This window comes from Mobula hypostoma, chromosome 6, assembly GCF_963921235.1.
Source record: "Mobula hypostoma chromosome 6, sMobHyp1.1, whole genome shotgun sequence".
Lineage (NCBI taxonomy): Eukaryota > Metazoa > Chordata > Chondrichthyes > Myliobatiformes > Myliobatidae > Mobula > Mobula hypostoma.
Window position 1 is genome coordinate 181,490,520 of NC_086102.1, and position 26,217 is coordinate 181,516,736.

The 26,217-nt window shown below is 44.9% G+C and overlaps 1 protein-coding gene across 5 annotated transcripts in view; it reads left to right on the plus strand.

Moving 5' to 3' along the window:
• xirp2b (xin actin binding repeat containing 2b) overlaps nucleotides 1-26,217 on the plus strand; it is a 177,884-nt gene that overhangs the window by 122,773 nt on the left and 28,894 nt on the right. For 4 of the 5 annotated variants that reach the window (XM_063052355.1, XM_063052358.1, XM_063052357.1 and 1 more), the window contains 2 exons: nucleotides 2,200-2,336; nucleotides 13,357-13,485. In XM_063052355.1, coding sequence (XP_062908425.1) covers nucleotides 2,200-2,336; nucleotides 13,357-13,485 — 266 coding nt within the window. The remainder of the gene's footprint in view (nucleotides 1-2,199; nucleotides 2,337-13,356; nucleotides 13,486-26,217) is intronic. The other variant, XM_063052356.1, reaches the window with a different exon arrangement.

Genomic DNA, 26,217 nt, shown 5'->3' on the forward strand with positions numbered 1-26,217 from the left:
AGCATTCAAACTGGCTGCATCATCGTCTGGTGTGGGGAGGGTATAAGATCGAAATAAGCGACAGAGAGTTGTAAACTCAGTCAGCTCCATCTTGGGCACTAGCCTCTGTAGTTTCCAGGACATCTTCAAGGAGCAACACCTCAAAAAGGTGGCGTCCATCATCAAGCACTCCTGTTCCCGAGGTTATGCCTTGTTCTCATTTCTAGTATCAGGGAAGAGGCACAGGAGTCTCTTCCCCTCTGCCATCAGATTTCTGAATGGGCATTGAACCCACAAACACTACCTCACTACTTTTTTATTTCTATTTTTGCACTACTTGTTTAATTTAACTGTTTTTCACGTATATCCTACCAATGGATGGAATGGCAGGGCTGGGGACAGCACAGAGGCGCTGCTCATGGCTGCACAGGAACAGGCGCTGAGCACAAGAGCAATAGAAGCAGGGGTCTGTCACACCAGACAAGACCCGAGTCGCAGACTGTGCAAGGAATCTGCAGAAACGATCCAACACTTAGTAGCAGGATGCAAGATGCAGCTAGGGGCAGAATACACTGAACAACACAACCAAGTTGCAGAAATTGTGTACAGGGACATCTGTGCTGAGTATGGATTGGACACTCCCAAGTCCAAATGGGAAACACCGGAGAAGGTGGTGGAGAATGATAGAGCTAGGATCCAGTGGGACTTTCAAAGAAGAGGAGGGGAAGATGGCGGCGTGATGCAGCGCACGCGGCCACTCCGGTGAATGATATCTGTAATCTGTCAAGTAGGGTACCGTGCACAATTCTGATTTGATGGAGACAGACGTGAGAGTATGGGGGAACACCTGGAGAAAGTTCTGAAATGCCCGCTTCGCTGCTACTGTGTGGTAACTGGAATCTCCGGAGCAGAGGGCCCTGAAATCCTCTGCTTTGCTTGTTTCGGCGGCCGGGGTGAGGTCAAAGGTGCTCGGCAGAGGATGGCGCTCGGGAGGCTGTATCAGACGGGCTGGTCGGAGGCTCGGAGTTTTCCGGCAGATGGACTCAGTGTCAGCTGTGGTTGGGTGCTTCCAATGCATCGGCAGTTGTCGGTGCCTGGAGGTCTATGGCAGGGAGTTTCTCCCTTTGCCGCCTGCTATCGGGGACTCGGGAGTCGATCGACTCTGGACTTTGAGACTTTTTTTACCGTGCCCGTGGTCTGTTCTTTATGAAATTATGGTACTGCTTTTCACTGCTATAACTATATGTTATAATTATGTGGTTCTGTCAGTGTTAGTCTTTGGTTTGTCCTGTTTTTCTGTGATATCACTCTGGAGGAACATTGTATCATTTCTTAATGCATGCATGGATTTCTAAATGACAATAAATGAGGACTGCGTGTTCTCATAATCTAATCTAATCTTAAAAAATACAGACTGATAAGCAGGTACTGGCCAACCAACCAGACATAGGAATACTGGACAAGGAACAGAAGAAAGCAATAGTAATAGCTGTGGCAATCCCAAATGACAGTAACATCAGGAAGGAAGAATATGAGAAACTGGAGAAATACCAGGACTTGAAAGAGCAGACAGAAAGCAATTGGAAGGTTAAAGCCAGAGCAATCCCAGTGGTGACAGGAACACTTGGAGCTGTGACAACTGGACTGGGAGAGTGGCTCCAACAAATCCCGGGAACAAGATCTGAGATCTTGGTCCAGAAGAGCACGCTACTAGGAACAGCAAGAATACTGCAGCGAACCCACAAGCTCCCAGGCCTCTGGTGGAGGACTGAGATTGAGGGGAAAAATACACATACACACCACCCATAAGGGGTGAGGAAAAATACATGTATACTTACTGTAATTCTCAGGTTTTTTTCCTGCTATTATGTATTGCATTGTACTGCCTCTGCAAATACAACAAATTTCACATCATATGTTAGTGATATTAAACCCAATTTTGATATATACATATATAGTTAATTTAAAAAAGTAGTGCAAGAAGAAAGAAAGTAGTGAGGTAGTGTTCATGGGTTCAATGTCCATTCAGAAATTGGATGGCAGAGGGGAAGAAGCTGTTCCTGAATCATTTAGTGTGTGCCTTCAGGCTCCTCTACCACCTCCCTAATGGTAGCAATGAAAAGAGGACATGTCCTGGGTGATGAGGCCTAATGTTTTGTTCCAGTAACATAATGAGTATCAATTATGAGTCTTGAAATCCTTTTGTGTTTGCATTTCCAGCTGCCGTCACATCTGATGAGCCTAACCAGGCTGACAGTGTGCCTTTTGACATCCAAGACACTGTCTCACTTAAAGAGAGACTGGCGATGTATCAAGCAGCTGTTTCAAAGAAGGAGAAAAGCTGCCCTTCAGTTGATGTAAGTACATGTCCGACTGCTTGTTCTGTTCATTTTCAAAGCTGCAGAGTACTTTACGTCCTCAACAGTTTTAATTTGTATTGCTCTTCAATAATTGACCAGAAGTTTGGATGACCTGAATCAAGTTGCTGTGGATAAGAAGCAGCTGCAGGTTTTCCGTTTCCTACTGGGTTGAAGAAGAGAGGTCGATCAAGCACCCTGTTTGCTTTGGGACGGCACGGTGGCGTACTGTTTAGCACAACGCTTTACAATCCAGGCGACCTGGGTTCAATTCCCACCGCTGCCTGGAAAGAGTTAATTTGTTCTAGCTGTGACCACGTGGGTTTCCTTCAGGTGCTCTGGTTTGCTCCCACAGTCCAAAGAATTTCCTGTCGGTAGGTTAATTGGTCACTGTAAATTGTCCCGTGATTAGGCCAGGGTTAAATCGGGGGATTGCTGGGTGGCTGGTTGGGCCCATTCCGTGCTCTGTAAGTAAATAACTACACCAAAGGAAGCACATTCATACCGTTGGACTGACTTTAGTTTAATGGAGTGAAAAATAGTACAAAGTTCAACGTACATTATGATCCAAATATGTATACATTATACATCCTTGAGGTTTCCACGAAAAAAAGACACCCAAAAAAAGCCTATATGCAGTATATTTATATTTTTTAAAAAGCACTCAATGTGGAGAGAAGAGAAGCCACATCATGCCTGTAGAAAAGAATCCATGAACAATAACAGAATAAAACAACTCATTAAAAAGACTGTTGAACGCCCAAAGTGCAATGAAAGAAAAACATAGAAAAGCTACAGCACAATATGGGAATACAGGCCCTTCGGTCTACAAAGATGTGCTGAACATGACCTTACCTTAGAACTACCTAGGTTTACCCATAGCCCTCTATTTTTCTAAGCTCCATGTGTACCTCTCCAGGAGTCTCTTAAAAGACCCTATCGTTTTCGCCTCCACCACCGCCGCCAGCAGCCCATTCCACGCACTCACCACTCTGCATTAATAAAAACAAACAAACAACAAAAAAAAACTTGCCCCTGACATCTCCTCTGTACTTACTTCCAAGCACGTTAAAACTGTGCCCTCCCGTGCTAGCCATTTCAGCCCTGGGAAAAAGCCTCTGACTATCCACATGATCAATGCCTCTCATCATCTTATACACCTCTATCAAGTCACCGCTCATCCTCCGTCACTCCAAGGAGAAAAGGCCGAGTTCACTCAACCTATTCTCATAAGGCATGCTCCCCAATCCAGGCAAACATCAAGCAAATAGCATTTCTGAACTAAAGTCCACAAAGAGAGTCTCATAGTTTAGCACAGAGCCGAGTAAAAGTCATGGAGCAGCGACCTGATCTGGCTGGTACCTCGCCTCGGGCCCCTACACCCAGACCTTTTCAATCTGGCGTGGCGCTTAAATCTCTGTCTGAACATCACAAGTGAAATAAGTGATGGTAGCTATTTTGTATGTTGGTCAATAAATGGTTGGAAGATGGAAACTAGAATGAATTCTTGAATGTTCTGATTGAGGGCTAAGATATGCACTTCTCTGTTGCCAGAGTTGTGAAGGAGGGAGAGAGACAGAGAGAGAGACAATGGCTGTTCTCAAAAATACCACAGATTTCAAGAATGGTTGCAGCAAACTCCTTGGTGGCTTAGTCACTCCAGGCTTTAAGAAGGGAGGAGGGCAAAAGAAAGGAAATTATAGGCCAGTTAGTTTAATGTCAGTGGTTGGGAAAGTGTTGGGAAAAAGTTGGACGAGGTTTCGGGGTTCTTGGAGACGAATGATAAAATAAGTCAAAGTCAGAATGTTTTCTGTAAAGGAAAATCTTGCCTGACAAATCTGTTAGAGTTATTCGAGGAAGTAACAAGCAGAGTGGACAGAGGAGAGGTAGTGAGTGTCATTTACTTGGATTTTCAGAAGGCATTTGTTAAGGTGCCACACATGAGGCTGCTTAACAAGATAAAATCCTATGGCGTTACAGGAAAGATACTGGCATGGATAAAGGAATGGCTGACAGGCAGGAGGCAGCGAGTGGGAATAAAGGGGGCCTTTTCTGGTTGACTGCCAGAGACTAGTGGTGTTCCTCTGGGGCCAGTATAAAACTACTACTTTTCGCTTTTCACGTTATTTGTCAATGATTTATATAGTGGAATTGATGGCTTTGTGGCAAAGTTTGCAGATGATATAAAGATAGGTGGAGGGGTAGGTAATAATGGGGAAGCAATGCAATTGTAGCAGAACTTAGACAAATTGGAAGAATAGGCAAAAAGTGGCAGATGGAATACAGTGTTGGGAAATGTATGATAATACATTTTGATAAAAGGAATAATAGTGCAGATTATTCTCTAAATGGGGAGAAAATTCAAATATCAGATGTGCAAAGGTACTTGGGAGTTCTCATGCAAGACCTTCAGAAGATTAATTCATAGGTTGAAGGGGCAAGTACAGTGTCAGCATTTATTTCAAGGGAATAGAATATAAAAGCAAGGAGATAATGCTGAGCCATTATAAGACACTGGTCAGGCCACACTTAGAGTATTGTCAACAGCTTTGGTCCCATATCTCAGAAAGGTTGTGTAGTTATTGGAGAGAATCCAGAGGAGGTTCACAAGGATGATTCTAGGAATGAAGGGGTTAACATATGAGGAGTGTTTGGCAGCTTTGGATCTGTACTCACAGGAATTTAGAAGAATGCGTGGGGATCTGATTGAAACCTACTGAATGTTGAAGGGACTAAATAGGGTGGATGTGGAGAGGATGTTTCCTGTGGTGGGGGTATCCAGAACTAGAGGGCACAGCCTCAAAATTGAGGGGTGACCCTTTAGAACCGAGGTAAGGAGGAATGTTTTTAGCCAGAGAGTGGTGAATCTGTGGAATGCTCTGCCACAGACTGCGGTGGAGGCCAAGTCTATGTGTATAGCTAAAGTGGAAATTGATATTTTCTTGATTGGTCAGGGCACCAAAGGATATGGCGAGAAGGCAGGTGTATGGGATGAGTGGGGTTCAGGATCAGCCAAGATGGAATGGCAGGACAGACTTGATGGGCTGAATTAACTTGTTCTGCTCCTATGTCTTACGGTCTAAGTATAACCCCAGTTTTTATCTCAAGGAGAGGGAGGTGGAGAAGCAGTGAGCTGGAACTCTGTTAGCCTAGATCAGTAGAATGGGTAATGCTGGAATCTATTATTTTAGAAGAAGAAGGCCTTTAAAATTGATATGGCTGAGTCTGTGCCTACTTGTATAAAATAAATCATATTTGACAAAGCTTTCAAATTATTTTGAGTTTATGGATTAAAAGTTACTGTGATGTATTTGGACTTTTAAAAAGGGCATTTGTTAGAGAGACACCCCAGTGAGCATTAAACAAAATGAGAGTGTGTGGTATTAGGGGTAATGTACAGGTGTGGATTAAGGATTGGATGGCAGATGGAAAACCGTAAAGTAGGTGCAAATAGATTACTTTCAGATTGAGAGACTGTGGCGTGTCACATCAATATCAGTGATTTAGATATGATAATATCTCCAAGTTTGTTGATGATACAGAGTTAGATGACAATTTGAGCTACGAGGAGATGTTACACGGATTATGGCAGCCTAAGTGAATGTGTGAAGAAATGGCAAATGGAATATGATGTGTTTTTTAAAAAAAAGTTGTCCATTTTTGCAGAACGGTGGAATATTTTTAAAATTGTGAAATTTTGAAAGATGTGCTAATCATTAAAAGTTAACATATTGGTGCAGGAAGTAACTGAAAAGATAAATAACGTGTTGGCCTTTAACAAGAGGATGTGAATGTAGGAGTGGAAATTCCTTGATCATATTATTTATGGAATAAAAGGAAATCTGTGATAGGTGAATCTGTGGAATTCAGTGCCATAGGTGGATGTATCATTGGATATATTTAAAACAGAAGTTGATAGATTCTTAATTAATCAGGGCATCAAAGATTACAGGGAGAAGTCACAGAAATATGATTGAGAGGGTGGGGGAATGGGGTTGAGGGGGTGGGGGAATGGAATGGGGTTGAGGAGGTGGGGGAATGGGGTTGGGGAGGCGGAGAAATGGGGTTGGGTGGGGGAATGTGGAGTGGGGTTGAGTGGGTGGGGGAATGGGGTTGAGTGGGTGAGGGAATGGAATGGGGTTGAGGTGGGGGAATGGGGTTGAGTGGGTGGGGGAATGGAATGGGGTTGAGGTGGGGGAATGGGGTTGAGTGGGTGGGGGAATGGAATGGGGTTGGGAAGGTGGGGGAATGGGATTGTGAGGGCAGGGAAATGGAATGGGGTTGAGGAGGTGGGGGAATGGGGTTGAGTGGGTGGGGGAATGGAATGGGGTTGAGGTGGGGGAATGGAATGGGGTTGAGGTGGGGGAATGGAATGGGGTTGAGTGGGTGGGGGAATGGAATGGGGTTGAGGAGGTGGGGGAGTGGGGTTGAGGTGGGGGAATGGAATGGGGTTGAGGAGGTGGGGAGTGGGTTTGAGGAGGTGGGAGAATGGAATGGGGTTGAGGAGGTGGAATGGGGTTGAGGTGGGGGAATGGAATAGGGTTGAGTGGGTGGGGAATGGGGTTGAGTGGGTGGGGAATGGGGTTGAGACGGCAGGGAGATGGAATTGGGTTGAGGAGGCAGGGGGAATGGAACGGAGTTGAGGAGGTGGGGGAGTGGGGTTGAGGAGGTGGGGGAATGGAATGGGGTTGAGGAGGTGGGGGAATGGAGTGGGGTTGAGGTGGGGGAATGGAGTGGGGTTGAGGTGGGGGAATGGAATGGGGTTGAGGAGGTGGGGGAATGGAATGGAGTTGAGGAGGTGGGGGAGTGGGGTTGAGGTGGGGGAATGGAATGGGGTTGAGGAGGTGGGGGAGTGGGGTTGAGGTGGGGGAATGGAATGGGGTTGAGGAGGCAGGGGGAATGGAATGGGGTTGAGGAGGTGGGGGAATGGAATGGGGTTGAGGAGGTGGGGAGTGGGGTTGAGGAGGTGGAATGGAATGGGGTTGAGGAGGTGGGGAGTGGGGTTGAGGTGGGGGAATGGAATGGGGTTGAGGAGGTGGGGGAATGGAATGGGGTTGAGGAGGTGGGGGAATGGAATGGGGTTGAGGAGGTGGGGAGTGGGGTTGAGGTGGGGGAATGGAATGGGGTTGAGGAGGTGGGGTTGAGGTGGGGGAATGGAATGGGGTTGAGGAGGTGGGGGAATGGCGTTGTGACAGCAGGTAGATGGAATGGGGTTGAGACAGCAGGTAGATGGAATGGGGTTGAGGAGGCAGGGGGAATGGAATGGGGTTGAGGAGGTGGGGGAGTGGGGTTGAGGAGGTGGGGGAATGGAATGGGGTTGAGGAGGTGGGGGAAAGGAATGGGGTTGAGGTGGGGGAGTGGGGTGAGGAGGTGGGGGAATGGAATGGGGTTGAGGAGGTGGGGGAATGGAATGGGGTTGATGAGGTGGGGGAATGGGGTTGATGAGGTGGGGGAATGGAATGGGGTTGAGGAGGCAGGGGGAATAGAATGGGGTTGAGGAGGTGGGGGAATGGAATGGGATTGAGGTGGGGGAATGGAATGGGGTTGAGGTGGGGGAGTGGGGTGAGGAGGTGGGGGAATGGAGTGGGGTTGAGGAGGTGGGGGAGTGGGGTTGAGGAGGTGGGGGAGTGGGGTGAGGAGGTGGGGGAATGGAATGGGGTTGAGGAGGTGGGGGAATGGAATGGGGTTGAGGAGGTGGGGGAGTGGGGTGAGGAGGTGGGGGAATGGAATGGGGTTGAGGTGGGGGAATGGAGTTGATGAGGTGGGGGAATGGAATGGGGTTGAGGAGGCAGGGGGAATGGAATGGGGTTGAGGAGGTGGGGAATTGAATGGGGTTGAGGAGGTGGGGGAGTGGGGTGAGGAGGTGGGGGAATTGAATGGGGTTGAGGTGGGGGAATGGGGTTGAGGTGGGGGAATGGAATGGGGTTGAGGAGGTGGGGGAATGAAATGGGGTTGAGGAGGTGGGGGAGTGGGGTGAGGAGGTGGGGGAATGGAATGGGGTTGAGGAGGTGGGGGAGTGGGGTGAGGAGGTGGGGGAATGGAATGGGGTTGAGGAGGTGGGGGAGTGGGGTTGAGGAGGTGGGGGAGTAGGGTGAGGAGGTGGGGGAATGGAATGGGGTTGAGGAGGTGGGGGAGGGGTGAGGAGGTGGGGGAATGGAATGGGGTTGAGGAGGTGGGGGAATGGGGTGAGGAGGTGGGGGAATGGAATGGGGTTGAGGAGGTGGGGGAATGAAATGGGGTTGAGGAGGTGGGGGAGTGGGGTGAGGAGGTGGGGGAATGGAATGGGGTTGAGGAGGTGGGGGAGTGGGGTGAGGAGGTGGGGGAATGGAATGGGGTTGAGGAGGTGGGGGAGTGGGGTTGAGGAGGTGGGGGAGTAGGGTGAGGAGGTGGGGGAATGGAATGGGGTTGAGGAGGTGGGGGAGTGGGTTTGAGGAGGTGGGGGAGTAGGGTGAGGAGGTGGGGGAATGGAATGGGGTTGAGGAGGTGGGGGAGGGGTGAGGAGGTGGGGGAATGGAATGGGGTTGAGGAGGTGGGGGAATGGGGTTGATGAGGTGGAATGGAATGGGGTTGATGAGGTGGGGGAATGGAATGGGGTTGAGGCAGGGGGAATGGAATGGGGTTGAGGAGGTGGGGGAGTGGGGTGAGGAGGTGGGGGAATGGAATGGGGTTGAGGAGGTGGGGGAATGGGGTTGAGGTGGGGGAATGGAATGGGGTTGAGGAGGTGGGGGAATGGGGTGAGGAGGTGGGGGAATGGAATGGGGTTGAGGAGGTGGGGGAATGGGGTTGAGGTGGGGGAATGGAATGGGGTTGAGACAGGTAGATGGAATTGGGTTGAGGCAGGGGGAATGGAATGGGGTTGAGGTGGGGGAATGGGGTTGAGTGGGTGGGGAATGGGGTTGAGACGGCAGGTAGATGGAATTGGGTTGAGGTGGGGGAAACGGGTTGAGGAGGTGGGGGAATGGAATGGGGTTGAGTGGGTGGGAGAATGTGGAATGGGGTTGAGGAGGTGGGGGAAACGGGTTGAGGAGGTGGGGGAATGGAATGGGGTTGAGTGGGTGGGAGAATGTGGAATGGGGTTGAGGAGGTGGGGGAAACGGGTTGAGGAGGTGGGGGAATGGAATGGGGTTGAGGAGGTGGGGGAATGGGATTGAGAGGGCAGGGAAATGGAATGGGATTGAGGAGGTGGAGAAATGGAGTGGGGTTGGGAAGGTGGGGCAATGGGGTTGAGAAGGTGAGGAATGTGGAATGGGGTTGAGGAGGTGGGGAATGGGGTTGAGAAGGCGAGGAATGTGGAATGGGGTTGAGGAGGCGGGGAATGGAATGGGGTTGAGGAGTTGGGGAATGAGGTTGAGAAGGTGGGGGAATGGGGTTGAGGCGGGGAATGGAATGAGGTTGAGAAGGTGGGGGAATGGTGCGGGGGAATGGGGTTGAGGATGTGGGGCAATGGGGTTGAGGAGGGGGGAATGGGGTTGAGGAGGCGGGGAATGGAATGGGGTTGAGAAGGTGGGGGAGTGGGGTGAGGTGGGGGAATGGAATGGGGTTGAGGAGGTGGGGAATGGTGCAGGGGAATGGGGTTGAGGAGGTGGGGAATGGGGTTGAGGAGGCGGGGAATGGAATGGGGTTGAGGATGTGGGGGAATGAGGTTGAGAAGGTGGGGGAATGGGGTTGAGGAGGGGGGAATGGGGTTGAGGCAGGGAATGGAATGGGGTTGAGGGGGGAATGGGGTTGAGGCGGGGAATGGAATGGGGTTGAGAAGGTGGGGGAATGGTGCGGGGCAATGGGGTTGAGGATGTGGGGCAATGGGGTTGAGGAGGCGGGGAATGGAATGGGGTTGAGGTGGGAGAATGGAATGGGGTTGAGGTGGGGGAGTGGGGTGAGGAGGTGGGGGAGTGGGGTGAGGAGGTGGGGGAATGGAATGGGGTTGAGGTGGGGGAATGAGGTTGAGAAGGTGGGGGAATGGGGTTGAGGAGGGGGGAATGGGGTTGAGGCGGGGAATGGAATGGGGTTGAGAAGGTGGGGGAATGGTGCGGGGCAATGGGGTTGAGGATGTAGGGCAATGGGGTTGAGGGGGGGAATGGGGTTGAGGAGGTGGGGAATGGTGCGGGGGAATGGGGTTGAGGATGTGGGGCAATGGGGTTGAGAAGGAGAATGGCTTTGAGGGGAATACTTACTCCTGTTATTGTGGAATAATAGGAAATCTGTGATAGGTGAATCTGTGGAATTAATTGCCACAGATCACTGTGCAGGCCAAGTCATTGGGAATACTTAAAATGGAGGTTGATTAGTTAGGGCGTCAAAGGTTACAAGAAGACTGGTGGAGAAGGGTTAAGAGACATAATAAATCAGCCTTGATGGAATGGCAGAGCTGGTTTGATGGGTAGAAAGACCGAATTCTGTTCCTCTGTCACAACTCCTCTGTCTACAGAACTCTAGTGAGGCAGCATCATAAATGTTATGTCCGTTCTTCCCCATTTAAACAAGGGTATTGTTGCAATAGGGGGATGGGAAATTTATTGTAAGAAGAGAGATTACAAACTTGGTTTTTGTTCTCTTGCTTTAAAAAGAATGAGAGGGGTTCTTACTGAGACAGAAGGGGTTTGATAGTATTGATGCGCAATTGATAGTTCCCTGATTAGGATACCTCAAACCAAGATTCATAGTCCTAAAATAGCAATGAATGTTTGAAGTTCTTAATCTAAGAGACCTGCAGATGCTTAGTCACTAAATTGTCGTGATGTGCACTGGCAATATCAGAACTCAAGTGTGGAGGAATGACAGACTGTCTAGAGACAGCGACAGGAGTTTATTCGTAATAATTCCAAAAGAACATCGGTAGCTCAGCCGAGCGACACCGCAAGAAATAACATTCTCAAAACTTGGATCCTGCAATTAGCGCAAATCAGGTATCCACTTATGTAATACAAGGTAACACAGAATACCCAATCCTATCAAAATAAACTTAACAAACTTAAATAGGAAGCACCAGGAGACTGCATTACAAAGAGCAAGTCACTTGAGAGAATATAAGGAACTCTAAACAATTAACGACTGTCGTTAAACAAAGGTTAATCATTTCAGGTGCTCTGGAAACCTCAGAGACCAGTGCTCTCTGGCGCCCCACACAGACCCGAAGAGCTCATTACAATAAAGGCCAGCATTTAATTAATGAAGGCAGAAGTCATTTAATTGCTGTGTCTCTGTATATGAGGACACATATCCGTTTACTAAAGCCAAACATAGAATTTGCCGCCTTAGTTATTTGGGGATGAAACAATATGAAATTAGCACTGCGAAATAGCACTGAGGTAAAAGATCAATCATAATCTCATTGAATGAGGGAGTAGACACGATGGGCCAAATAGTATTGTCCTGCTTCCGTTTTGTCCCTATGTTTCTGTAGCCATGGGTGTGCAGTGTATTAATTGAGGAGGGGATGCAAGGAGAATGGGCTGCTCCAGCTTCAATTTCAAAGTATGTATACTGTACATTATACAATCTTGAGATTCGTTTCCTAACAGGCAGCCACGAAACAAAGAAACCCAAAAGAACCTATTGAAAACAAACCCTTCAACAGCCAATGTACAGAGAAAAAAAATGAGAAACAATAAATGCAAATAAAAGTCTGAAAGAGCAGTAGAGGCAGAAATCCTCAAATACCTGCTTAACCTGCTTTTGTACTTGAAGTGCGGTGACTTACAGGACAATGGGAAGATGGGATTTGGTTGGGCAGCTCTTCTATAACTGATTCTGTATCAGGGGTTTCTAATAATTTTTATGCTTGACCCACCATTCACTAAGATCATGCTTGACCTTGTCTGGGCCCCATCTCCACTTCTGTGTCAGATGATGTGCTTCCTTATTGAAAAGACAATTTTAAGTGAAAGATCAAGGAACATAAAGATAAAGGGTCCAAACACGTAATTTGATAATAAAATTTACTTTGGTACATCACAGACCAAAATGCTCCTTCCTGTACTGTATTGTTCCATGTTCTGTGTTCTATAGAGCTATGGCAGAAGGATTTCAAATGTTATTTGCCTCAATGGAAAATGGGCTACTGATGTAATTTGCAGCGTAAATGTTACCTTTATTAAGCCAGCATTTTACTCTCCCATGGGCTTCAACAAACAAATCCCAAGAAGCTTCCAGAGATCCTTGGTCTGGTTGTACTCTTCTAAGATTCTAAGATCTTCTAAGATTGAGGAGGGCTAAGGCACCGGTGACCCCTGTTTCCATCCGGGGGGTCAGTGTGGACGTGGTGGAGGATTACAAATACCTGGGGATACGAATTGACAATAAACTGGACTGGTCAAAGAACACTGAGGCTGTCTACAAGAAGGGTCAGAGCCGTCTCTATTTCCTGAGGAGACTGAGGTCCTTTAACATCTGTCAGACGATGCTGAGGATGTTCTACGAGTCTGTGGTGGCCAGTGCTATCATGTTTGCTGTTGTGTGCTGGGGCAGCAGGCTGAGGGTAGCAGACACCAACAGAATCAACAAACTTATTCGTAAGGCCAGTGATGTTGTGGGGATGGAACTGGACTCTCTCACGGTGGTGTCTGAAAAGAGGATGCTGTCTAAGTTGCATGCCATCTTGGTCAATGTCTCCCATCCACTACATAATGCACTGGTTGGGCACAGGAGTACATTCAGCCAGAGACTCATTCCACCGAGATGCAACACTGAGCGTCATAGAAAGTCATTCCTGCCTGTGGCCATCAAACTTTACAACTCCTCCCTTGGAGGGTCAGACACCCTGAGCCAATAGGCTGATCCTGGATTTATTTCCTGGCATAATTTACATAATACTATTTAACTATTTATGGTTTTATATTGCTATATTTATACTCTATTCTTGGTTGGGGCAACTGTAACAGAAATCAATTTCCCTCGGGATCAATAAAGTATGACTATGACTATGAAGATGTAGTTTGAGCATATAATGTGAGAACTGTGAATGTACTTTAGTTTACAAAGGGACTTTCAGCAGTGTAACGTATCTTTGCCACCATTCTGTCAGGGTCCAGAAGAGGAAGCACGAGCTCTGCCTGGAGGTCTAGCAAGTGTGAAGAAACAGTTTGAGTCACAAGGGATTGCCTCCACACACAGTGCTGCTGCTCACTACCACTACCAGCAGCGATCTGTGCAGGTAACTGGCTGCAGATACGAATCCGAGTGTAATTAGTACTGGCTGACACCAGGTAAAAGTTGCTGTTAGGTTAAATTTAAAAAATTTTCAAAGCAACTTTTGATTTTTCACAAAAATGCTGAAGACAATGATTTTTGGGTCAGATTTTGGTGGTTTTTTTTCTTTCTTTATTTTAGTGGCAGTGCACAGTAAAGTCCTGCATTATAAATTTTAAACGTAGAGTGAGCTTGCACTTCAATATTGTGCAGCAGAAGTGCTCGTTGTTACATCCAGATTCCACACTTCAGATGGGGCATTAAAACTGGAATACAAAAGTCCTAGGCACAAATATATATAGCTAGGGTGCCTAAGACTTTTGCACAGCACTGCATTAATTTTGGTTTTATTTACGTATAAGTATTTTAAAAAGAGCACAGTCGCTGCATTCCTGGGATGATATGCAGTAGGGTGACGTTATCAGCAGCGTATAGTTCACCACTGTTTCAGCCAGATCCAACAACGGATACTTGATTTATCACCTTATTCGCTGATTACTGCTGAATCCTCCCCCCAAATAATCAGCACTGGAAAAGGTCTAACGAATCAAGAGAATTGGGGAATGGATTGAAGAAAACAAAAAATTAGACTTCATATTTGCAGTGATTAACAAGAGAAAGGGAATAGAAACATTGAATAACACTGATGTCAGATTAAAGAGTGGCAAGTTTTAAAAAAAACCCTTAGTAATGGATATTTGAATACAAAAGAAATATCACTTTATATTAACCTCCTTGTGATTCCTTTGAGCCAAGGATTTTCCTCATTTATATATCCAATTCATTCATTCCTCTACCTTTCTTGCCCTTTTCCATTTCCATCTACCCTTCTCACACACACTTATCCTCTTGGATTTCTTCTCCTTTGGCCTACCCTCCCTATTCCCTATTCCCTATTCCCTATTCCCTATTCCCTACCCCATCAAGATTCACCTGCCCATTATCATGCCCTGTTTCCCCCTCCCTTTCCCCCTCCCTTTCCCCCTCCCTTTCCCCCTCCCTTTCCCCCTCCCTTTCCCCCTCCCTTTCCCCCTCCCTTTCCCCCTCCCTTTCCCCCTCCCTTTCCCCCTCCCTTTCCCCCTCCCGTCTCTTTCTTCCCATACATTTAATCATTTTTCCCTATCTGTTTCCACCTATCGCCTACCTTTCCCTCCCCATCTGATTCAATCTGCCCATCAGCCCTCACCTCATCTGATTCTACCTGTTGGTAGTGTGGTGGTTAGCATAACGCTTTGCAATACACGCAACCCGGGTTCAATTCCTGCTGCTGCCTGTACATTCTCCTCGCGACCGCCTGGGTTTCCTCTGGGTGCTCTGGTTTCCTCCCACAGTCCAAAGGCGTACTGGTTTGGTCAGTCAATTGGTCATTGTAAATTGTACAGTGACTAGGCTAGGATTAAAGTGATTAGGCTGAGATTAAATTGTGGGATTGCTGGGTGGCGTGGCTCGAAGGGCTGGAGGGCCTATTCTGCGCTGTATCTCAAAAAAAAAGTCAGCTCATTTCTCAGCCCTTTATATCAGTTATCTTACCCCTACATTCTCGGTCCTGCTGCAGCATTGTGACCTGAAATGTTGAGTATTCCTTTGCCTTCACAAATGCTGCTCCATCCTCCGAGTTCATCCAGGTTGTGTATGCTTATCTTCACCATGCTGGTTCTTCAATCTCTCTCACCAACTTGATCTGAGGAATCCTCATGGCTTTGACTCCTCGTCCAGAATCCTGGTAGATCCAAAGTGCAATTTCAACAAATTGTTTGAACTATTCATATGAATAGATAAATAAACATTCATTTAAATATGTAATAAACTGAAAACAAAAAATATTAATTTTTCCTTGAAAGCATTATGAAAAAGAAATTACAGGGGCTACAGTCATGACAGTTGCACTGGGATTTTGCCATTTGTTCATTATGGTCCATATCATATGACTTAGGCAATCAAGGTCTTTCCATGAATTGTCGTCTTCTGAGCAGTGTCTTTACAAGACGGATGACCCCAGCCATGATCAATGCTCTTCAGAGATTGTCTGCTGGCATCAGTGATCGCATAACCAGGACTTGTGATATGCACCAGCTGCTCATACGACCATCCACCACCTGCTCCCATGGCTTCACATGACCCTGATCGAGGGGTGAAGCAGGTGCTACACTTTCCCCAAGGGAGACCTGCCGGCCAGCAGAGGGAAGGAGCACCTTACGCCTCCCTTGATAGAGTTGTATCTCCACTCACCACCCAAGTTGCCACTAGCACTCTCCATTTGGAGTTGGGGATAACTGAAGTAGTACGAGAGGAGTATTGAGTCGAGGGGAAGAGTGACCAAATCGAACGGAGTGCCAAAAGGAAGTGAAGCACAGCGCAAGTGATCACCACACATTTCCTTTTCTGTCCCACAGGCATCTGAATTCTGACTGGACATTTCCACTAACAATATTCTTCTTTTGTTACTTGTTTCATTGTGACTTCTGAAGACCAGGCAATGACATTTGTCTGGTAGTTATTATACAGCTATTTATTTTCTTTCCACTTGCCTTCAAGAATTTAAGTAAAGGCCTTCCAATATTTTTTGTTCTCCAGGGGTAAATTCTGTGAAATGTCCAGGTATAATTTGATATAACAGATGTTAGAAATCTCACAATGCATTTCCAGTCCAGAAAGGAAACATGCCACATGCAATCATATAAAAGTTGTTGATTGATGCATTATTATCTTTTATTAAAAACAATCTGACAGTTACTGGAAAATGTTTATACAATGCTGCTTTTGAAAAGATCAGAGCCACTGATCAGAGAGATATCAAAGCAAAACCTGGCTTCCACTCGGAAATTCATGCAAGGATTATTTTGCTAATTCATTTACGTACTGTAGAACTTCCTCAAATTTGTTTGAAACTATATATATATATATATATATACATTATTCTTGAGAAACAGAACGATTGAAATATCCTTTATAAATCTAGAGTAGGTTAATTTTATCTCTGACTAGTCTAAAGTGCTAACTGGGCTGGGTTTTCACCAATGCATTTAGCTTACTTTAAAATAGTTTCCGTAAGGCTAATAACGATGTGAAGCAGTTCAAATCAGAATCAGGTTTAATATCACTGGCATATGTTGTGAAATTGTTAACTTTGTGGCAGCAGTACTGTGCAATATGTAATAACAGAGGGAAAAACCTCTGAATTACAGGAAGTACATACTTAATTACACTAATTACTGTATATATTAAATAGTTTAAAAATTGAAATAGTGAGGTAGTGTTCATGGGCTCAATTTCCATTCAGAAACCGGGTGGCAGAGGGGAAGAAGTTGTTCCTGAATTGCTGAGTGTGCCTTGATGCTTCTGTACCTCCTTCCTGACGGCAACCATGAAAAGAAGGCATATCATGGGTGATGGGGTTCCTTAATACTGCCCTTTTGAGGCACTTCTAATTGAAGATGTACTGGTTCCTACAGAGGCTAGTGCCCAGGAAGGAGCTAACCAATTTTACAACTGTCTGCAGCTTATTTTGATCCCTGCACTACACCCACCCCCCACCAATGCCAGACTACTGGAATATTTTCGGATGCGAACATGAGGAAATCTGCAGGTGCTGGAAATTCAAGCGACACACATTAAAAAATGCTGGTGAACGAAATACCTTCAGCTTAGTTTTCTGCAGTTGAAATTTGCAGCCAATTCTTTTGCAGTGATATTACTGTTTAATAATGCAGGGGTACATGGTCATTATTCAGTCAGGTGAAATGCAGGACAGGCTTTGCGCTCCTCTCAGTGGAAGGCCTGGGGAAATGATCACTCCAGTAATGTTGAATATGTAACAGTCCTCATTTGAAAAACCATGCTAATTGCTGTACAAGCACAAAAACTACCCGCAGCAAGTAAGTTAATTCCAGTGAAATGAAGCCCTTGTATTTTTGAGACCAGAAGCACTTTTCTCCTGGACGCTGCATAGAGTGGCTCCTTTATTAATGGCATCAGAAGCTAAAGAAAACAGTACCGTATGTTCCTATTAATAATTAAGTCCCAGCAATAAGAAAACAAACCCTGTATCGATCTTTTGGTTTATAATGGAGCAGATTGTAAATGTGTGGTGGGTGGAGATACATCTGTGGATACATGGTGGGTGGACACCCCTTCTCTTGCTAGCCAGCAGGTCACCCTTGGGCAAGCGTAGCACCTGCTTAACCCTTCCCCCTCCACACCCCCACCCCCACCCACCCACCCACCGATCAGCGTCAGGTGAAGCCACAGGAGCAGGTGGTGAATATCACAAGTCCTGGTTACGCGATCACTGGCGCCAGATGGACAGGCTCTGAAAAGCATTGAAAATGGGGTCACCTGTCTTGCGAAGACACTGCCCAGAAGAAGGCAAGAGCAAATCACCTCCACAGAAAAATTTGCCAAGAACAGTGATGGTCATGGAAAGACCAGGATCACCAATGTCATATGACAAATGAAAGTGAAGTATGAGGGCTTACACACTGGAAATTATCAGCAGATACTTTCAGATTGTCACCTTTAGATCAAGTATTGGGTTACTTTGCATTACTTATCCTGTGTACCTTTGATCTGATTGCTGAATAAAAGCAATAAGTTTCAGCTCTACAGTAAGCATGTACTTCAGAGTCAGAATCAGGGTTAATATCACTGGCATACGCTATGAAATTCATTAACTTTGTGGCAGCAGTACACTGCAATACATGGTAATATAGGGGGAAACTGCAAATTGCAGAAAGTATATATAAGTATATCCAATAGCTAAATAAGGAGTGCAAAAACGTACATTAAAAAAGTAGTGAGGTAGTGTTCATGGGTTCAGTGTCCATTCTGAAATCCGATGGCAGAGGGGAAGAAGCTGTTCCTGAATCATTGAGTGGGTGCCTTCAAGCTTCTGTACCTCCTCCCTGATGGTAACAATGAGAAGAGAATGTACTTGTATTTATATCTGTCTCTTGACCTCACCATCTACCTCGTTAGGACCTCGCACCTTATTATCTACCTGCGTACTTTAGGCTTCCTGGGATATATATGAGAATTTGGTAGATGTGCAAAATAAGCCTCTTCGTAGACTTTGGTGCACTTAGACTATACTAAGGGGTGGTGGGGTGGAGATACGTCTCTACCAAAGGAGGTGTAAGACACTTCTTCTCACCACTAACCTGCAAGTCATCCTTGGGCAAGGTATAGCACCTGCTTAGCCCCCTGATCAGGATCATGTGGAGCCACGGGAGCAGGTGGTGGATGGTCAAATGAGCAGCCGGTGCGCATCACAAGTCCTGGTTATGTGACCACTGACGCCAGGCCGATGATCTCTGAAGAGTATTGATAATGTCTGGGGTCACCTGTCTTGTAAAGACACTGCTTAGAAGAAGGCAATGGCAAACCACTTCTGAAGAAAAAGTTGCCAAGAACTGTCGTCACGTAGAGACCATAATCACCCACGTTATATGACATGGCACATGATGATGACACTGTAAAAATGCCATGGATTTACTAATTAATCAAATAATGCCCAAATATACCTAGAATCAAAAATAAAGGTCCTTTAGGAAACAAAGACTCCAATAATTCTGATTCAAAGAAGAAAATTTGAATCAGAATCGGGTTTAGTATCACCAGCATATCTCATGAAATTTGTTGTTTTTATGGCAGCAGTGCATTGCAATGCATAATGAAAACTGAATTACACAAATCTATACTGTATATATAATAGTTAAATTAAATAGCTAGTGCAAAAACGTCGGGAGGAACTGTTCATGGGTTCAATGTCCATTCAGAATCTGATGGCAGAGGGGAAGGAGCTGTTCCTGAATCACTGAGTGAGTGCCTTCAGAGTCCTGTTCCTTCTCCATGATGGTGGCCATGGGAACACGTCTGGGTGATAGGAGTCTTTAATGATGGATGCTGCTTTTTTTGAGACATTGCCACTCCTTGAAGATAAAAACATAGGAACATAGAAAACTTACAGCACAATACAGGCCTTTCGGCCCACAAAGTTGTGCTGAACATGTCTCTACCTTAGAAATTACTAGGCTTACCTATAGCCCTCCATTTTTCTAAGCTCCATGTACCTATCCAAAAGTCTCTTCAAAGACCCTACCGTGTCCGCCTCCACCACCTTCGCTGGCAGCCCATTCCACGTACTCACCACTCTCTGCACTTATAAAAACTGACATCTCCTCTGTACCTACTCCCCAGCACCTTAAACCTGTGCCCGCTTGTGGCAACCATTTCAGCCCTGGGAAAAAGCCTCTGACTAGCCACACGATCAATACCTCTCATCATCTTATATACCTCTATCAGGTCACTTCTCATCCGCAGTCGCTCTAAGGAGAAAAGGCCGAGTTCACTTAACCTGTCTTCATAAAGCATGCTCCCCAATCCAGGCAACATCCTTGATGCAACACACATCAAAGTTGCTGGTGAACGCAGCAGGCCAAGCAGCATCTCTAGGAAGAGGTGCAGTCGACGTTTCAGGCCGAGACCCTTCGTCAGGACTAACTGAAGGAAGAGTGAGTAAGGGATTTGAAAGTTGGAGGGGGAGGGGGAGATCCAAAATGATAGGAGAAGACGAGGGGGAGGGATAGAGCCAAGAGCTGGACAGGTGATAGGCAAAAGGGGATACGAGAGGATCATGAGACAGGAGGACCAGGGAAGAAAGACGGGGGGGGGGGGGACCCAGCGGATGGGCAAGAGGTATATTCAGAGGGACAGAGGGAGAAAAAGGAGAGTGAGAGAAAGAATGTGTGCATAAAAATGAGTAGCAGATGGGGTATGAGGGGGAGGTGGGGCCTTAGCGGAAGTTAGAGAAGTCGATGTTCATGCCATCAGGTTGGAGGCTACCCAGACGGAATATAAGGTGTTGTTCCTCCAACCTGAGTGTGGCTTCATCTTTACAGTAGAGGAGGCCGTGGATAGACATGTCAGAATGGGAATGGGATGTGGAATTAAAATGTGTGGCCACTGGGAGATCCTGCTTTCTCTGGCGGACAGAGCGTAGATGTTCGGCAAAGCGGATGTCCTGGATGCTGCGGAGGCCAGGGCCCATAAAAGAGCTGACTGAGTTTACAACATTCTGCTGCTGGTTTTGATCCTGTGCAGAGTCAACTGCCTCCCCCCCACTATATCTGTAGAAATTTATGAGTGTATTTAGTGACGTACCAAACCTCTGCAAACTCCTAATGAAATATAGCCGCTGTCATGCATTATTTGTAACTCAGCTACGATCCTCCTACATTGCCCAAGTTCTGCCTCAGGCAGTTTCCTCTATCGTTTTGCTGTCTGTGATCTTTTATACTGTTGTTCTTTTAATGTTGGCTGCTTGTTCAGTTAACATGCCCTGAACTGGATTTCCATGCTTTCCCTGACTTTCTCACAAATATTTTCGATTCATCACTACAATTTTCCCATTATTTATTTTCAAATAGCTAGTCTTCATGCCATTCCTTACACTTACCATGATAGTTTTTCTTATCATACTGAGCTGTTCCACTCATTTGCTTTAGCTTCTCTGTTTGGGTATGCTACCTACAGCTTTCCATAGAACCATAGAAACTACAGCACAGAAACAGGCCCTTTGGCCCTTCTTGGCTGTGTTGAACCATTTTCTGCCTAGTCCCACTGACCTGCACACGGACCATATCCCTCCATACACCTCCCATCCATGTATCTGTCCAATTTATTCTTAAATGTTAAAAAGGAACCCGCATTTACCACCTCGTCTGGCAGCTCATTTCATACTCCCACCACTCTCTGTGTGAAGAAGCCCCCCCTAATGTTTCCTTTAAACTTTTCCCCCCTCACCCTTAACCCATGTCCTCTGGTTTTTTTCTCCCCTTGCCTCAGTGGAAAAAGCCTACTTGCATTCACTCTAACTATACTCATCATAATTTTATATACCTTTATCAAATCTCCCCTCATTCTTCTACGCTCCAGGGAATAAAGTCCTAACCTATTCAACCTTTCTCTGTAACTGAGTTTCTCAAGTCCCGGCAACATCCTTGTAAACCTTCTCTGCACTCTTTCAACCTTATTAATATCCTTCCTGTAATTTGGTGACCAAAACTAAACACAGTACTCCAGATTCGGCCTCACCAATGCCTTATACAACCTCATCATAACATTCCAGCTCTTATACTCAATACTTTGATTAAGAAAGGCCAATGTACCAAAAGCTCCCTTTACGACCCTATCTACCTGTGACGCCACTTTTAGGGAATTTTGTATCTGTATTCCCAGATCCCTCTGTTCTACCGCACTCCTCAGTGCCTTACCATTTACCCTGTATGTTCTACCTTGGTTTGTCCTTCCAACGTGCAATACCTCACACTTGTCAGTATTAAACTCCATCTGCCATTTTTCAGCCCATTTTTCCAGCTGGTCCAAATCCCTCTGCAGGCTCTGAAAACCTTCATCACTGTCTACTACACCTCCAATCTTTGTATCATCAGCAAACTTGCTGATCCAATTTACCACATTAGCATCCAGATCATTGATATAGATGACAAATAACAATGAACCCAGCACTGATCCCTGTGGCACACCACTAGTCACAGGCCTCCACTCAGAGAAGCAATTTTCTACCACCACTGTCTGGCTTCTTCCATTGAGCCAATGTCCAATCCAATTTACCACCTCTCCATGTATACCTAGCGACTGAATTTTCCTAACTAACCTCCCATGCGGGACCTTGTCAAAGGCCTTCCTGAAGTCCATGTAGACAATATCCACTGCCTTCCCTTCATCCACTTTCCTGGTAACCTCCTCGAAAAACTCCAATAGATTGGTCAAACATGACCTACCATGCACAAAGCCATGTTGACTCTCCCTAATAAGTCCCTGTCTATCCAAATGCTTGTAGATTCTGTCTCTTAGTACTCCCTCCAATAACTTACCTACTACTGACGTTAAACTCACCGGCCTATAATTTCCCAGATTACTTTTCGATCCTTTTTTAAACAACGGAACAACATGAGCCACTCTCCAATCCTCTGGAACTTCACCCGTAGACAGCGACATTTTAAATATTTTTGCCAGGGCCCCCGCAATTTCAACACTAGTCTCCTTCAAGGTCCGAGGGAACACCCTGTCAGGTCCTGGGGATTTATCCACTTTAATTTTCCTCAAGACAGCAAGCACCCCCTCCTTTTCAATCTGTACAGTTTCCATGGTCTCACTACTTGATTCCCTCAATTCCATAGATTTCATGCCAGCTTCCTTAGTAAATATAGACGCAAAAAACCTATTTAAGATCTCCCCCATTTCCTTTGGTTCCGCACAAAGCCGACTACTCTTGCATGTTGTAGAACCAAACGCTAGAGATGTGAAGGCAATGTTGAAAAATCTGAGGGGGAGAAAAGGTGCAAAGATGGGCCGAGGTAATGGGGTAAGATGAGCCATCTCTGAGTTCTGAGGGCAATAAAGCAGAACAACTTTAGATTCTCAGTGAACTTCTCTCGCGAGTATACCCTGGGTTCTCTCTGTGCTGTGAGGTGGATGAACATTGAATTAGATCTCTTTCTCCTGAAATGAGGTGCATGAGATGAAGTCACGCTTCCTCTTCTCCCACATGCAACCTCACTACATCCTGGAATCCAGAGAGAGAAATGTGGTTTGCCTTGTAAATTCTCATGGTCCTTTCCCGTTGAACAAAACATATCTTTGAAATCTTCTCTTTCCAGTGCTGTCTCTGTTTTGTTTTGTCTAGCTGTGAGTTTTATTTTCCAGCCAGCAGTCCCCGATGTGCTCTATGCATGACTCAGACAGATTACCTTTGCTGTAAACGGTGGGAAGTGGTCTGCGAACACTGATCTGTAAGATTACCCCAAATTCCTCTTGCTCAAGTCTGGAGTGTGCTGAACAAAGCACATGTTCATTTAAGGTCAAGAACTGAGGGCCACTATTTTGGACATGGAGTCAGAAGTGAAGGAGATCAGCAAGGCCAAAATAATTTTTCTCTGACAAAACATTGTGGGAGTCTAAGGAACAATGTGTCTGATTTGAATTCTTGCCCAGAGTATAAGTACCTGTGCTACATTTTGAGTTTTTTCTCTAATCTAAGTGTGATAGTAATATCTGAGAAAGTTTCTATGCAAAATCTTATTCTGAACATATTTTGAAAAATCTACATTAAATTCCCTTCAATTCATGCCGGAAATGAATTGTAATCTCTACCCTTTTTTTCCCTTGACCAATAGGCTAGAATAATTGCTAGAACTTAGTGGGTCAAGCAAAGGGATAGTCAAGGCCTTGTATCCTAACTGAGTGCTTCCAGTATTTTTTTTTGCTCCAGATTTCAGCCTCTTCAGTCTTGTGTCTCCGGGTTAGAATAGTTTTCTTTAGTGTTCGTTGGTGTTCCAGTCCATTGCATACTAGGTAATTTAAAATATATTTCCTGTTTTCTATTTTAATTTACAATTTGTACTGTGCCTAAAGGAAAGAAAAATGTGAAAGAAGGCTGCATAAGAAGGCTGGATGGGACTATACAATTGCAATCCTCAAGCTGATCTCTGATGCCCCCTACTGGTAGAATTCAGCATGGCTAACTGGTTGATTGCCCAGCTGAGCAATGATGAAACCTGAGGGATGAGGCATGGGGAAGAGAACATTTATTTTAAAACTTATGTGCAATTTAATTCTCAACCACCATTTGTATTATGTGTGTGGAGTCTGGTCAAACAAGCCATGTTTTTTCTCTAAAGAAGCATTTCCACAACTTTAAACATAACTTCAACAACTGCATTGAAGTTTTGTATATTGTGCAGGAATTTTCATAAATGTTGTAGAAGCTTCTTTTGCACTACAGATAATGTAAAAATGGTATCATTTTCCTACAGTTAGATATACAAATTGCAGCTCAGCAGCCAGCATCCCCTCAAAACTAATTAATAATATAGAGCCCACATGTCAAAGGATAAGTTGGCTCGTTATTACTCTCATATAAATCCTATATGTGATAGATGTCACTCTGAGATAGCTTCTTTAACTCATATGTTTTGGTCATGTTCTTTTTTGAAAAATTACTGGAACGATATCTTTGATATCATTTCAACTGTTTTGAGTATTGATTTACCACCTCGCCCTATTACTGCAAGTTTTGGTTTACCAATGACGGAACCAAGTCATTTAACCTCTTCAGCTCGTCCGATGATTGCAGTTGTTACATTAATGGCTAGAAGATCCATTTTGCTGAATTGGAAAGAGATTAATCCTCCTACTACATTTGATTGGTTCTCTTAAACTATGTTGTGTTAAAATTTAGAAAAAATTAGAAGCGTCATTTATGATCCTTCTATTAAATTTGAAAAGACTTGGAGGCCATTTATTCAACACTTCCATATGATGTAATTTGACCTCTTCCAAACCTATTCTATTACTTTCTAATATATGGAGGGAGGAGCAGAGTTATTGACACTAATGGTCCTATTTGACGTAACAGAACAGCCCATGGCTTTTTCTTTTTTTTTCTCCTTAGTTTAGCTGTTTAGTATTGTTTAGATTAGTTTTCTTTTGGGGTTTTTTTTTTCTCTTTTTTTCATGCTACTTCATTTTTTTTCGTATATTCGTATTCTGTAAGATTTTGGGAGGTTAATATCTGTGTGTTAACTGAGTTTATATTTATATATCCTAATTATTAACAATGTAATCCCAATAGCTTTGTATTAATACTATGTTATATTTAACATTTTGATATTAATAATAAGATTGGGAAAGAAAGTAATCAATAAGCTCCAAAACATTGGCTTCAATGCTTCTTTTGGGCAAGTTCCTCACTTTCAGACCTGAGTCAGTTGGGATCAGCAACAACAACATCTCCATCAGCACAGACGCACAACAAGGCTGTGTGCTCTGACCCCTGCTCCACTTGCTTTACAGTCTGACTGTGTGACTAAGCAATATTTAGGTTTGCTGATGACACCAATGTTATTAGCTGATCAAAGGTGGTGATGATTCAGCATATAGGAGGAAGATTGAAAATCTGGCTGGTGTCACAATAACAACTCTATCCAAGGAAATGAATCTCAAGATGGTATATGGTCATAGATATGTACTTTGATAATAAACTTAATTTGAACTTCTAAATATTGTAACCAAAGCTGCCACCACTATCTCCTTTGGCATCCCATTCCCAACATTCACTGTCTTCCATGTGAAACACTTGTCCCTCAGATCTCCAGTACTTAAGTATTTAAGAAATCAATAACTTGCCTGTCTCTGTATGTCCACAGCAGTAATATCCTAGTTTAGACGAGCAGAGCACATGTATGCAGAATTGAGTCTTTTAAAATTTCAGGTTAACTGTATGGCTTATTGAAGAATAACTGTAAATAACTAAATAACTTGCTATAAAGAATAGCAAAGAGAATCTCATGCCTTTGACACAAGGTAATATATTTAGCTTCTGTGGTCAAAGGGCATATGCACATATTTGGAATTTTAGTGCCTTTGTCAAAATTTTCTTTTAGCACAAAATAACAAAGACATTGGACAGGTGTCCAGTTTGTTTCTGATGTGCAGCACAGAAATGCTGACTCTAAGGGCAGGTATCACAGGATATTAAGAAAAACTTTAAATGATCATTTTGACTAAGATCACTGAACACCTTGGTCAACTTTCTCGTGTTTATCTTAGTCAACATATGAACTTTGAATTTAAGCTTAAAATTTCTTATAATCCCATTTCAATTTCAGTTCAGTTGTCA